Source organism: Halichondria panicea, chromosome 10 (genome assembly GCF_963675165.1).
Source record: "Halichondria panicea chromosome 10, odHalPani1.1, whole genome shotgun sequence".
NCBI lineage: Eukaryota > Metazoa > Porifera > Demospongiae > Suberitida > Halichondriidae > Halichondria > Halichondria panicea.
This window is the reverse complement of record NC_087386.1, coordinates 3,203,832-3,216,901: the sequence shown is the minus strand read 5'-3', so window position 1 is coordinate 3,216,901 and position 13,070 is coordinate 3,203,832. Positions and strand designations below refer to the sequence as shown.

The following is a 13,070-nucleotide window of genomic DNA, read 5'->3' as shown; positions in this document are numbered from 1 at the left end:
AATGACGTCAGCTGGCTCAGCATAAATTTTCTGGAGTTGGAGCTGGCCCCCCAGAGATTATCAGACATAGACGTCTATACTTAACTAGGTCTGCATATAGGTCTATTCTTCAAAATGGATGTTGAAGGTGGAACCAAAACGACTTTGTCCCATCTGCCCCTGATACGTTTTACTACCGTTGCAACTGTGTTAGTTGCTATGGAGTCACTGGTATGCATAGCACTGTGGCTTGCTGGAGGTGACTCACTGTACTTGGAGGACAGTGTGGAAAAATTCCTGTTCACTCATTCGACATTCGATTTGGCCTGCTTAGCTGCTGTCCGAGGGATTGTTGTAGTGGGATGTCTGTTTTATCTCGAGAGCAGCCTCATTCGAAGCCATACTTTTCAGAAGAAATCCAGTCGTCGAGCTTCCCAAGTATGCCTCGTTTTAATGATGGTAGTCATTGTAAGTACTCTAATCTACGCTGTTGTCAAAGGAGTTATGGTCTTACTTGAAGTGATAAGTGGTCGATGGAATAATAACATTAATCCTGACCTACGTATGAGTGTGCCGTACATTATACTGAGCATAGCTGGGATTGTGTTCCCGGCTGTGGATTTGGTGCTTGGCTTCATGAGCTGGTGGTGTGTCAAGCGTATGCTGCATGTGAGACGTATTCGACTCTTAGTCAATGAACCTGTGGGTCAAGATGACGAGAAAAGTGATGATGCTGTTGCAAATAATGCCAGCTTTAAACGAATCATTCTCCTAGCCAAACCGGTAACTTTTTGTTCTTGCATGGTTTACTAGTGGTTACTTTGTAATTCAACTCTAAAATTGCCTGTGAGCAGATATCAAGCGTATTTACAATACTTGGGAAGTTAATGACGTTGTTGTATCAATGTAATCTTTGCAGGAAATTCCATTACTCTTAGTGGGGTGTGTGTGCCTGATAATAGCAACTGCTTCTGTGTCTGTTGCTCCTCTGTTGTTTGGACGTGTGATCTCTTACTCAGTTCCAGGACTATCGAACTGGTGAGTGTCTTCATTAGTAAGTACATGCATGTAATGAATTCTGGAGAGTCTGACTTAATCACAGCAATAAGTATGGCCTAGTAATGCCTCGGGGCGCATGCGCAAGTGAGGTATACGGTATTGTGTTTGTGTTTATGTTTGTGTAGACTGCTACAGCTGTTCCAAGGATCAACGATAGGCTAAATTATAGTCATGTTATTCGTGAATTTGCAAAATAATGCTTGGTTATCGAGTTATCCCTAGTTTGATTGCAACCTTTTGAGAAGAGTGCGTAGCAAAACTTGTCCACAGAGTGTTGCTACTCTACTTAGTAGTTAGTTCTGTACTGGAACGCTAGCTATTGGTAGCTGCAAGAGATCATTTCCCACTCTTGAGTTAAGTTACAGATAAGCACCGGTAATAGCCAAAATGTTCATCATCAGTGATATGATCTGTGTGTAGCTAGTAGCTTTATGTTATGTACAGTAGCTTTGACAAATTCACCGAGGCATCAGCACCTGAAGTGCTTTCATTATGAAGAGCAGTCCGCATTACAACTGGTACCACTGTGTCACTGTATATTTATTTTGTTACCGTAATTATTATATTCCACTAAACAGCACTGGTATTTATCCTCCTCCTCCGAGTGACTCTTGTGTTTACTACACCATAGGTAAATTTCTACATGACACACACACTGACTGTATTTGCTAGCTATTACGTAGTTATATGTAGTACATACATGTTATAAACGATCAGTGTTGATGTCTGGCACTTCTCTCACCCAGAACGTATGAACATTGAAGTTGTGTATCTGGTAGCCATCTTTGCCGTGGGGTGCATCGCTGTCACCTTCAGGGCGATACTGTTCAACATATCCGGAGAGAGATTCGTAGCACGACTCAGGACAAAGGTGGGTTGCTATTCACTCCTTAGCATTATTATGGTGCAGACTGCTTGCAGCTATGTACATGTACATGTACCAGTAAAAGAAACATTCATTATAGAAATACCGTATAGTGTGAACTTTTCGAGGCACTTAAATTTCATGGAATGAATGGCCTTGACCTCTAAAAGCAAAGTAAATTTCGTGGATTGACTGCTTACTGGAAACCACGCCTTTAATCTTGTAGGATTGCTAACTCACGAAAACAGCGATTCATAATTAAGCCCCTCGAAAATGTCGCATTATATGGTAGATCAACATTAGGAGACTTTCATAAGATGTTCGCATTCACAGCTTTTCAAGGTAATCATGACACAAGAAATGGGATTCTTTGACAAAAGCAGGTATGGACCTAAATTTGTTTTCTGTGTACAGATTGCATACATGTATTACATGTACAATAAGACGTACATTATGTTACTGCATGTATATATTGTTTTCTCCAGAACTGGTGAGCTAACAAACCGACTGGCAGCGGACACACAAGTGGTACAGAGTGCAGTGACTGAGAACCTCTCCATGTTGGCTCGGTACACGCTGCAAATGCTCATTTCTCTGGGCCTCATGTTTTACATCAATGCTAAGCTGACTGCCGTTTTGTTGTCAGTGGTGCCAATCATTGCTGTAGCTGCAGTTCAATATGGTGAGTGTTTTCAAGTCATACCAAACATTAATTTGTCGTTCATGATTATTGTTTTGTGTTTTATACGTATGGAGGTACATGTACATGTATCCCATAGATATACAATGTACTAGAAACTATGTGAGAGGCTGAAGTACGAGCTTCCCCCTTTACCATAAATTAGCCAATCACTCAAATGTCGTATACAGTATAGTAATTGGCTAACAATGTTTATATACGTGTCTGAGTAAGAGGGTCTGTGTATAAACAGGTCGTTTCGTGAAGAAGATTAAAAAGAAATTCCAGGACAAGTTAGCCCATGCCAGCAGCACAGCTGAGGAGTCTCTTAGCAACATGGTCACTGTGCGATCATTCTCTAATGAGACCAAAATGGTGGACCTTTATAGTGATGACATAGACAAGAGCTACAACCTGGGAAGAAGACTGGCCTTCATGATTGGTACCTTCATGGGCTCTGTCAGCTTTTGTATGTATGTAAGTTTCAGTACAGTTGTACTAGTACTGTCATTGTAGGTAAATGAAAATGTGTGTGTGGTGTTTATTTTTCAGTAATACTATATATGACATTATATGGATATTTCGTTGTATTAATGTCACAGCACTATAATAAGTAGTAGTACACCGTAGCAAGTAAGGCCTTAGACTCTAAAGTTGGAACTGGTTGTATTGAAATCTCGTTTCACATACCTGATGGCCATCTTTGAACCTGTGATACAGCTGTAATATTAAATCACTGTCATGCAGGGTGCATCTAGCCTGGTGCTATGGTACGGAGGCTACCTAGTGTGGAACAGAGAGATAGACCCAGGCACTCTCATCTCTCTCATGCTCTACACCTTAAATCTGGCCATGTCCTTCGCTTTTCTGTCTAACCTTTATGGCGAGTTCATGCAAGTGAGCACTGGGTGGGAGCCATGGGATGTGTACAGCTATACTTGTACATACATGTAATTTAGATTGGAAATCTGCATTGCTGCCTAAGTATTGATTTTTTTACACTAAAAATGCAATGGCTTTTCCGTTCTTATGTACAATGTAGGCTGTGGGAGCATCTGTTCGAATCTTCCAGCTGTTAGATCGTGTGTGTAGTGTACCTGACGGCACCACTATTTTGGACCCTTTTGAGGGAGGTGAGACAAAATCACATGAAAGTGTATGCTAATATTAATACACCAATATTTTTTAAACTAAAATGTGTTCTGTGTTCATTTTATCCATAATAATAATTATGTACATCATTTCAGAGATAAGTTTTGAAAGAGTAAATTTCTGTTATCCTTCTCGACCTGAGGAACATATCTTGAAAGTGAGTATGATTGTTAAATAAGGGTAGGTGTGCAGTTAAGAGTTCACTGTACATGTGTTACTTTTGGTAGTACAGTCAATTTTTCTTTCCGCTTACAGGACTTAAGTTTTGATGTGAAGCCCGGTCAGGTGGTGGCTTTGGTTGGACCATCTGGTGGTGGCAAGTCAACCATCGTCAAACTCATCGAGTACTTCTATAATCTGAGCGGTGGACGGATTTTATTAGGTATAGGCTGGGCTAACATATTATTCAAATCATGTACAAAATGACGTGCTGTGTGTACTATGTACATGTACATGTACGTGTATCGTATAGAGGTAATTTTTGTGGGGTTAAAATTTGCTTACCCATGAATGCGGAGATTTTCATCAGTAAAAAAATTCGTTTGACTTCATTTCCTGCATTGCATGCGTTCTGGTACCCAATGCCTATGTTTTTGTGGGGAAAATGTTCGTGGAGGTCAGCTTGTCCACGTAAGTAACGAAATTTTTGTCCATGAAAATTACTCGCTATACGGTATTGTAGCAAGGGCATCACTTGAATGTAACCCACATGTTGTATGTACATGTACATGTATGTTCTATGATTTTACAAAAATATCTCTTCTTTGTGCATCTATAGGTGGTAGGGACATCCGGGATTTGGATCCATCTTGGTTTCGCAAGCACATTGGGCTGGTGAGTCAAGAACCTGTTCTGTTTGCCTGCTCCATCAGTGACAACATCTGCTATGGGAGGAGCAATGCCACTCAGAAAGAGGTACAGTCCTGCATGGGTTAACTACCTAAGTGACAGCTTTTAATTGAGTGAACTGAGGCTAGCTAAACTTGTGTACATGCTTTAGGAATTCATATTGCTTCAATCTTGGCTTCAAATACGAGCTCTAGTTGACACTCATGGCTTCTGCTTGAACCCTCTACACGTAACTATCACAAAGGAACATTCTGTGTTGATTTGTCATTTTTAATTGTTAACAGATTGAGGATGCTGCCAGACAAGCAAATGCACATGACTTTATTACAACTTTTGAGGTAATTTTGTGTAGGTATTGATGAATACATGTATGTTGGCTCCCTATGGCTATTCTGACAGCTTACTGAGGCACAGTCTGTTTGTTTTTGTTTTGCCAAAGTATGCTGTTCTGCAAATGCATCTACAAGTACATGTAATTACAAGCCTTTGTATCGAATCCAGGCCGCTTCTTTCAAGCTACCTGGATTTGAGGCATATGACAAGCTAATTATTGATCATCAAGGCCTTTTAAGAACTGCTCTCTCATTAAAGTCCCCAGTCCAGCTAGTGCTTACCATGTCATAATTAAATTATTATTATTTTAGGAAGGGTATGACACAATGGTGGGGGAGAGAGGGGTGAGATTGTCAGGAGGACAGAAGCAACGTATTGCAATAGCAAGGGCACTGCTACTGAACCCGGACATTTTGTTATTGGATGAGGTAAGTAACGGGATAAATTAATCCCTTGTCTTTCCATCTTGAGAACACTCGATCTAAGTGGACTTGATATCCCAATCACATGTTTTGACAAAAGAATACCCCAATACCTACATGTATCTAGGATGCTCCAAATATAATGAAGTTCAAGATTGTGTTTCAAGAATCATGCAATAATTAGTCTTAGAACAAGTCTGTGGCCTAGCCTCGAAATGTGTAGGAACCTCAGACCATGCACGGCCACTACAGTACCGTAGAAACTGGATTATTAGCACTTACTCAATTTATAAGTGTATCACGCATGCTCAACTACAGGTTTTTGTACTCGAATTTAATTCAATTACCATAATTTTCGCCAGGAAGCCACACCCCACCTACAAGCTGTGCATGTGCAAATGTGTAAAATACCGGTGCGTGGTCTCAGTTTTAATGTTCGTGTTAACTGCTCTGCCCTCAAAAACCGCGAAAATTTCCACTAAATGCGAAGGAATTAAGAATTGATTCAGCTACATGTATACTACAGTATCTTGTACACTTCATGGTAGTTACATGTACATAGCTGGTAATATCCACCGGGAAAGACACATGCTGTTACCTTGTCTGATGATGCTGAAAGAATGGGTATACATGTAGTCTAAGATAAGGTGGACTTGACCCTTTGGTTCTGTCAATATGATAAATACAATTTATGAGTATGATAAGAGTATGAATTGCCTGCTTGCTTAGTGAGTCAGAGACATCCGTTACTGGGTGGGGCTCGAACATTACAAGTAATATACATGTAAGCGCATAGGAGCTCTATTGACCTCATTAGCGCGTACGTTAATAATCCAGTTTCTACAGTACCTCATTACAACATCGTATTTGGTAGGCAACGAGTGCCCTTGATGCTGAGAGTGAGCATCTGGTTCAAGAGGCCATTGATAGAGCAATGAAAGGCAGGACTGTAATCGTCATCGCCCACAGACTGTCCACCGTTAGGAATGCCTCTCAGGTATGCTGCATTGTGATTCATGAGAGTCACTTGATTATGAGATTCCTTGCACACATTGGTTTGATGTTCTTGTATATTGTGCACCCATTTTTCTCCCAAAATACTACGTATTTTTAGCCAACTTTCACAGCTTATCATTTTACATGCATGACTACTTATCATTCACGTAATACAATCAAAAATTCCTATGCGAACAATTACGTAATTATGACATACATGTAATGTCATTGATTTTGTCGACGTGCCATATGTATGATAATGTACTCCTGGCGTTACCGATGCTGTGTGCATCCCATTCACAGGTGATTGTGATAGATAACGGTACAGTGGCTGAGCAAGGAACTCACGATGAACTGATAGCTATGCATGGAATATATAAGCAACTGGTGGTACGTCAACTAAATGCCGGGGAGCTACAGTCAGACTAGTACGACACAATTTATAGTTCGTAACAGTGTTGTGCGTGTATGCGTGCTTTTTAAACATATTTATTGTATGATTTTTCATGTATAAAGATGTGTCACTGTGCAGACTCATGATTAGCTAGCTGCAACTCTAGATTTTCACTGAGTTTTATTTAATACCGACAGTATACGGTGCTGTTTTATTTATAATTGATGTTGTTATGCCATTGCAAACAGGTACATGAATATCTGTGTAATTATAATGCTACTTTTACATGTAAAGGGTTAGCCTTGTCCCCAGGCTTATATTTTTCTTATTATTGTCTAGCTCTCAATATAAATGATCGAGCTACATGTAGAGATTATGGGAGGCAGAGAATAAGAAAATGATGGACATTAACTTTACTTCTATTTCTTCTTCCAATTAATACCGTGTTGTATTTTATCGATTGTCGACAAAGAACAAAAGCTCGAGTAAAATGGGTTGCAGTTTTATCTACATTAGCCTCGTTCCTGGAAATTTTTCTGGCGCTTTAATTTGTATAATTTTAGGGAATAATGACATTAATACGTAGAGTACGTGTAAAGTAATGCGCATCCAATAGACTAAGTACATGTAATTAAATCGAATTACAGCCAGAAAAAAATTCCCCTTTGCATGCAGTGGCGCATTTTTAGAACCCCAACCTCCTTTTTTAACAGAAGGTCGGGCCACGCTCAACTATACATGTATATATATATCCGAGTATGCTGTGCTATAGCTCTCTGGTTACAGCTAGTTTAGTGTCTAGTGCAATCTCTTAGCATAGTACGCAAGTGGCTACTGTTTGACTTTTGGTCTCACAGTTGCATCTAGACAGTTAGACTTTATTATGGTTAAAATACAAATGGGCACGAGTAACAAGCAATGGCAAGGCTATACTAAGAGACACTAAACTAGCTGTAGTTTGATTGTCTACACTTTTGTCTGTCAATGACAACCTGCAATTAATCGACAAGTAAACTCTGTCAATGACGACGTGCAATTACTTGGATCGGATGTGATACGGAATTAATTACTGTACACTTTCCAGTCAATCATACGATTACACTCTGTATGTTACATGCAGCTGCATCTAGACAGTTAGTAGACTAAGAATGCAACAATTTTATAGGATTAATAGCACGAGCAACGGCAAGGCGTAGCCGAGTGTACCAGTGCTTGTTATGTATTGAACACTATTAATCCCTTATTGCACGAGTATAACAATACCTATAATTATGAAGAAGTTATCTGCACATTTTCAGCCGCGGCTGTTATTCGAAAACACTACATGTTGTCATTGACGACGTGCAATTACTCACAAATAATTGCACTCTGTAAATGACGACACGCTGCAATTACTTGGACCAGATGTGATACCGAATTAATTGTACACTCTCCAGTCACTGATCATCATACAATTAGATCATTATACACAAGAGTAGATAATACTCTTGATACAGCAACAGCATACTGTACACTCTCCAGTCACTGATACCGCATCATGACATACGATTATGCAACGCATGTGCATAATAATTATTATAGGACAACAGTATTACTAAAAGCTGACTGCCTTATTAATTAGTCATCACAGCCTTTTTATTAGCCTCGATTCCAGGCCGCTCTTCCTCGAAGAGAGGCCTGAGGCCTTGTGAAGGAGGCTATAAGCGCTATCCGTTGGCGCTTTTTTAAAGACCTGAATAATTGCGTTCAGCCTGAGTTGACACTTAAGTTTATATGGTGGCGCTGTAATTACATCAACTACGGTACTCAGAATGTGCAAAATTTGAATGTATTGTCCTGGTTTCAAGAGCACAGTTTAAAATCACACAAAATTAATATCGATTTTGAAGAACTCTAACTTCCCCTAAGGGTTGTCCATTATGATTTTCTTATTCGTAGAACATGTCTACATGTCCTTAATTAATTATCAGCCAGAGTTTATACTGGTTCAGCCATAATAAATTAATCTTAATTAATGTGGAAAAGGGTGTTCTCCTACTGCCATGCAGGTTTGGCTCTGCCCAACTAGACTCTAGATGACTATAGAACCATAGATAGTACATGTAGTCTAAGTTGAGGACTAGTCTACTATAATTACTATCTATGCTAGAACAAACATGATTTCTCTTCAATTACTCTTCTTTACACTGCTGATCAGGCTGAGCTCCAGTCTAAGCTGTCACTCTGATGCACATGCAGATGTGATCATCATTGGTGCAGGAATGGCAGGAATTTCTGCGGCACAGCGTCTACAAGAGCACGGCATAAACAACATTATCATATTGGAAGGCAGCAACAGAGTTGGTGGAAGAATGAAGAGTACTCAAATTGGCGGAGTGACCGTTTCACTTGGGCCTGGTTGGATTCAAGGAATAGACCCAGCTGATCCTGATCTACACCCTCTTTGGGAATTAGCACAGAAGTACGGTGGTCTGCGAGGTTTCTATCCTGATTATAACTCTCTGACGAACTATGACACACAAAGCAATCAACCAAATGAATCACTGTTTCGTTGGAATGACTATGTTAATGCTTTAAAATCATCTTATGATTTGGTAACTCGACTAGAAAAATCTGGAGAGTGTGACGGTGTTACCCTGCGATATGGATTAAATGTGAACGGATGGACCACGGAAACACCCATTGATAAGTGGATTGAGTGGTACAAGAGCGACTATAGTCAAGGAACAACACCAGATAATGTGGCTCTCTGCTTGTCTCTGCTCGACCCAACATACACGAATTTTACTTCACCTGGAAGTGAAGCAACTGATTTTTATGTGACTGATCCAAATGGGTACGAAAAGATTATTCAATGCATGGCTGATGAAGTGAAGTGAAACAAACAAAAGAAGCAAGACTACTCCTTGGTGCTGTAGTTACAACAATTGATTGGAGCAGTAATGATTGTGTTTGTGTGACTGCAAATTTGAATGGAGAGGCCAAACAGTACTGCGGTAGATACGCCATTCCAACTGTGAGCGTGGGAGTGCTTCAGGCTAAAGAAATTCAGTTCATTCCCGAGCTACCAGAATGGAAACAAGAAGTTATTGGAAGATTTGGTATGTCAATTTACATTCATAATTATTGTTATGGAGTTTAGCGAAGTATTCTGGGATTCAACACAGCAGGTTGGTTATATTTCCAACATTAAAGGGCTCTATCCCGTCTTTCTGGATCACCACCTGACCTTCGAAGAACATCCAAAGGTTTTGGAGGCAATAGTAACAGGAGAAAACGCAAGAAGAATTCTCACTCAAGATAAAGCTGTCACTATTTCTGAAATTGAGCAAATTCTGAGTACGATGTACCCTACTGCCAACGTCACTGTTGTGAATTCAGCTATAGGGGACTGGTTATCTGATCCGGTATTTAGAGGATCATTCATTGACTACTCAAGTGATCTAAGATTTGGTGACTTTGAGCGTTTAGGAGACCCGATTGGAAACCTGTACTTGAATGGCAGCGCTACATCTGTAAATTTCGCTGGTGGTGCATACTTTGCTGGTAGAGAAACGGCGGCAAAGGTGATTGGGCAACTCAAACCCAGCAAAGCAATAAATGAACACACAAACATATTCATTGTCCTGCTTAGAATACTTTGGGACATGCTCACTTGAGTTGATAACATGCATGCATGAACTACTGAGAAACTGGTTATAATTATAATTGTGTCTTAAATTAAATTCCCTGAAGAAACACATTTGCAATGCGAGAAATTGCATGCTAGAGGATGCCAAATAACGGGAGAGATCAGACAATTTTTGCAGATACTATTCAAGACATAACAATTATATATACATGCACGCTGACTTGTAAATGACAATAATTTTTATGCCTCGGTGCGCATGCGCAAGCAAGGTATACGGTAGTGTGTTTGTGTGTTGACTGCCAGCTGCTCCAGGATCAATGAAGTGCAAGTAAGAGTTTCTATAGGCTTCTAGTCATATTTTAATCCGTGGATTTGCAAAATAATGCTTCGTTCTAGCCTAGTTTTGCTTACTTGGAATGCCATTGCAGCCTTTTCAGAAGAGTGCGTAGCAAAACTTGTTCACCAAGTGTTGCTACTCCACTTAGTAGTTCGCAACAATCATGGTCGATCATATGCATTACCCACTCTTTTATTTGGCAGCAAAATTAAAAATGTTCATCATGATAATTATAATGTGTCACTGTGTTATAGTAGCTTTGTGTTATGTAGCTTTGGCATCATCTCCACTGAGGCATCAGCACCCGCGGTGCTTTCATTTAATAAGTGAACCATGTACATAATAATTTATTTGCTTATTTAAACTGTGTTCGTGATGAATTACAGTAGACTCTCGTTATTCCGGCTCTCTGAAGTACGGCCACCTCAATATTTACCGGCCATTTGATTTGGCACGGATTACTAGCTAAATGTTTACTGCACAAAACTCACCCTGATATCAGCCACTTGGTATACTGAGTATAGAGTGTTACAACATGAACACCCCCAATTAGAGGTTGGTAGATTATGCTCAAGTATATTATTACCTTATGTATGCTCAAGTAAACAGCCTATTAAATTGCCTATTATTCTTTTCAATTATTCTTTTCAAATCGGCTATTATTCCCATATTATTCCTCCAAAGCACAACATAGTCCCCATGCCATCCACACAAGTAACATAAAACTATAATTAATTGCCACGTGACTCTATCTATATTAACACTATAATAGAATTGCAAGGAGATAATTCACCACCAGTACTTCTTAATACTATAACTCGTACTGACCTGTATTCTGCCTATTATTCTCATAATTGCATGTTGTCTATTATTCACTGTGATTCGTACAGTGATTAATCGCGTATCAGTAATTGCACGTTGTCATTAACGACGTGCAATCACGACGTGCAATTACTACCTTGACGACCGCACGTTTTAACGGCCGCGGCAAATTTTTTTACTGAAACTGCAGCTAAAAATGTCCTTAAAACTGCCTACCTATTATGCTCAAAATTATGCTAGCATAATCTACCAACCCTATATACCCCCAAGAGTTAAAATCTATGCCCAAATTTAGGCCAAGCCACATTTTCACAAACTATTTATGGACCAGGCATGCCAGTAAAAAAAAGAATGTTAGGCTTCCCAAACCACACTTGTAAGTTGTGGTAACAAATAAGCCTTATAAGACTATGGAGTGGGTAGTTTTTATTTTCACAAAAAGATACCTGCTTGCATCCGTGAAGCATGTAATTAAGTTGGCTTGCCCTTAGCCTATGGAATATAATCAGTGACAATAATACCCACCAGAAAATGCTACCCTAAATATGCTGACACTGTAAAAAGGACACTGAATTTGCTGAATTTGCAGAATCAGTCCCCCACAAAAGTATACTCCAGAAAATCATACCCAAAAGTTAAACAGAGAAAATACACCCATGCACAAAAATCATTACCCTCGAGGAAATCATACCTGCGCACACACGAAAACAGACCCCCCAGAAAATCATATCAGAAACAATACCAAAATCATAACCTCCAAAACGTTTACCACTCAGGGTTTCATCTAGGATTAAAAGTTTTGGGGGGAAGGTTTACGCATGCCGCAAAATGTTTGGCCACTCCCACATTTGTTGACCACACCCCCTATTACATGCTAGTGCATCATAGTAGATCTAGTTACATATTCCACATCATAGACAGTACTCATGTGATGATGTCATTATTATATGAACATTTTGGGGGGAAGATGAGCATTTTGGGGGGGAAGGTTCACCCCAGCCCCCCCCCTAGATTAAACCCTGCTACCCCCTAGTCTTGCAAGCCATGCCCCTTCACAGAAAGAAGGAGTTGTTATCTGTGCCAGTGTTGGTGCTACCAATCAGATTGCAGATTTCTGAAACGTCATTGTCCACCCACTCATATCTTAAAACCACACACACAATCACACCCACATATTGGCATGCTGATAGCTAATCTAAATTAAATTCCACAGGAACAACTCCAGACCTAGCCTCGAGACCACGCCGATTAAAATTAATCGGCCTGGTCTCGAGGCTACTCCAGACCCTTCTTTCAGTGAAGGGGCGTGGCTTGCAAGACTAGGGGGGGGTGTGACGTTTGGAGGGTATGATTTTGTGCACAGGTATAGATCTCAATGATCTTCTCGAGGGTATGTTTTTGTGTGTGCATGGTTTTGATTTTTTGGGGGGTCTAATTCTGTAACTTCTAATTCAGTGTCCTTTTTGAAGTATCGGGTAGAATTTTCTGGTGGGTATTATTAAGTGGCATGGGCTGAAGTTTTTACAACGACCGAGTGTCTGGCCCTCATCCA

General features: G+C 40.0%; 3 protein-coding genes across 3 annotated transcripts; all 3 read left to right on the top strand.

Moving 5' to 3' along the window:
• Window positions 1-7: 7 nt before the first annotated feature.
• On the top strand, window positions 8-7,004 carry LOC135342929 (uncharacterized). Its single transcript, XM_064539819.1, has 16 exons — window positions 8-762; window positions 899-1,017; window positions 1,617-1,669; window positions 1,785-1,909; window positions 2,237-2,286; window positions 2,389-2,585; window positions 2,836-3,059; window positions 3,330-3,479; window positions 3,625-3,715; window positions 3,830-3,891; window positions 3,990-4,116; window positions 4,513-4,649; window positions 4,868-4,921; window positions 5,228-5,344; window positions 6,213-6,335; window positions 6,638-7,004. Exons 1-16 carry the CDS (start codon window positions 115-117, stop codon window positions 6,761-6,763), a joined length of 2,403 nt encoding a protein of 800 aa, XP_064395889.1. The 5' UTR covers window positions 8-114; the 3' UTR covers window positions 6,764-7,004.
• Window positions 7,005-8,989: 1,985 nt separating this feature from the next.
• LOC135342477 (uncharacterized) lies at window positions 8,990-9,607 on the top strand. The gene has a single exon (XM_064539208.1). The coding sequence runs from the start codon at window positions 8,990-8,992 to the stop codon at window positions 9,605-9,607; it is 618 nt and encodes a 205-aa protein (XP_064395278.1).
• A 252-nt stretch (window positions 9,608-9,859) lies between these two features.
• Window positions 9,860-10,387, top strand: LOC135342476 (uncharacterized). The gene has a single exon (XM_064539206.1). It carries the CDS (start codon window positions 9,860-9,862, stop codon window positions 10,385-10,387), a length of 528 nt encoding a protein of 175 aa, XP_064395276.1.
• Window positions 10,388-13,070: the final 2,683 nt, after the last annotated feature.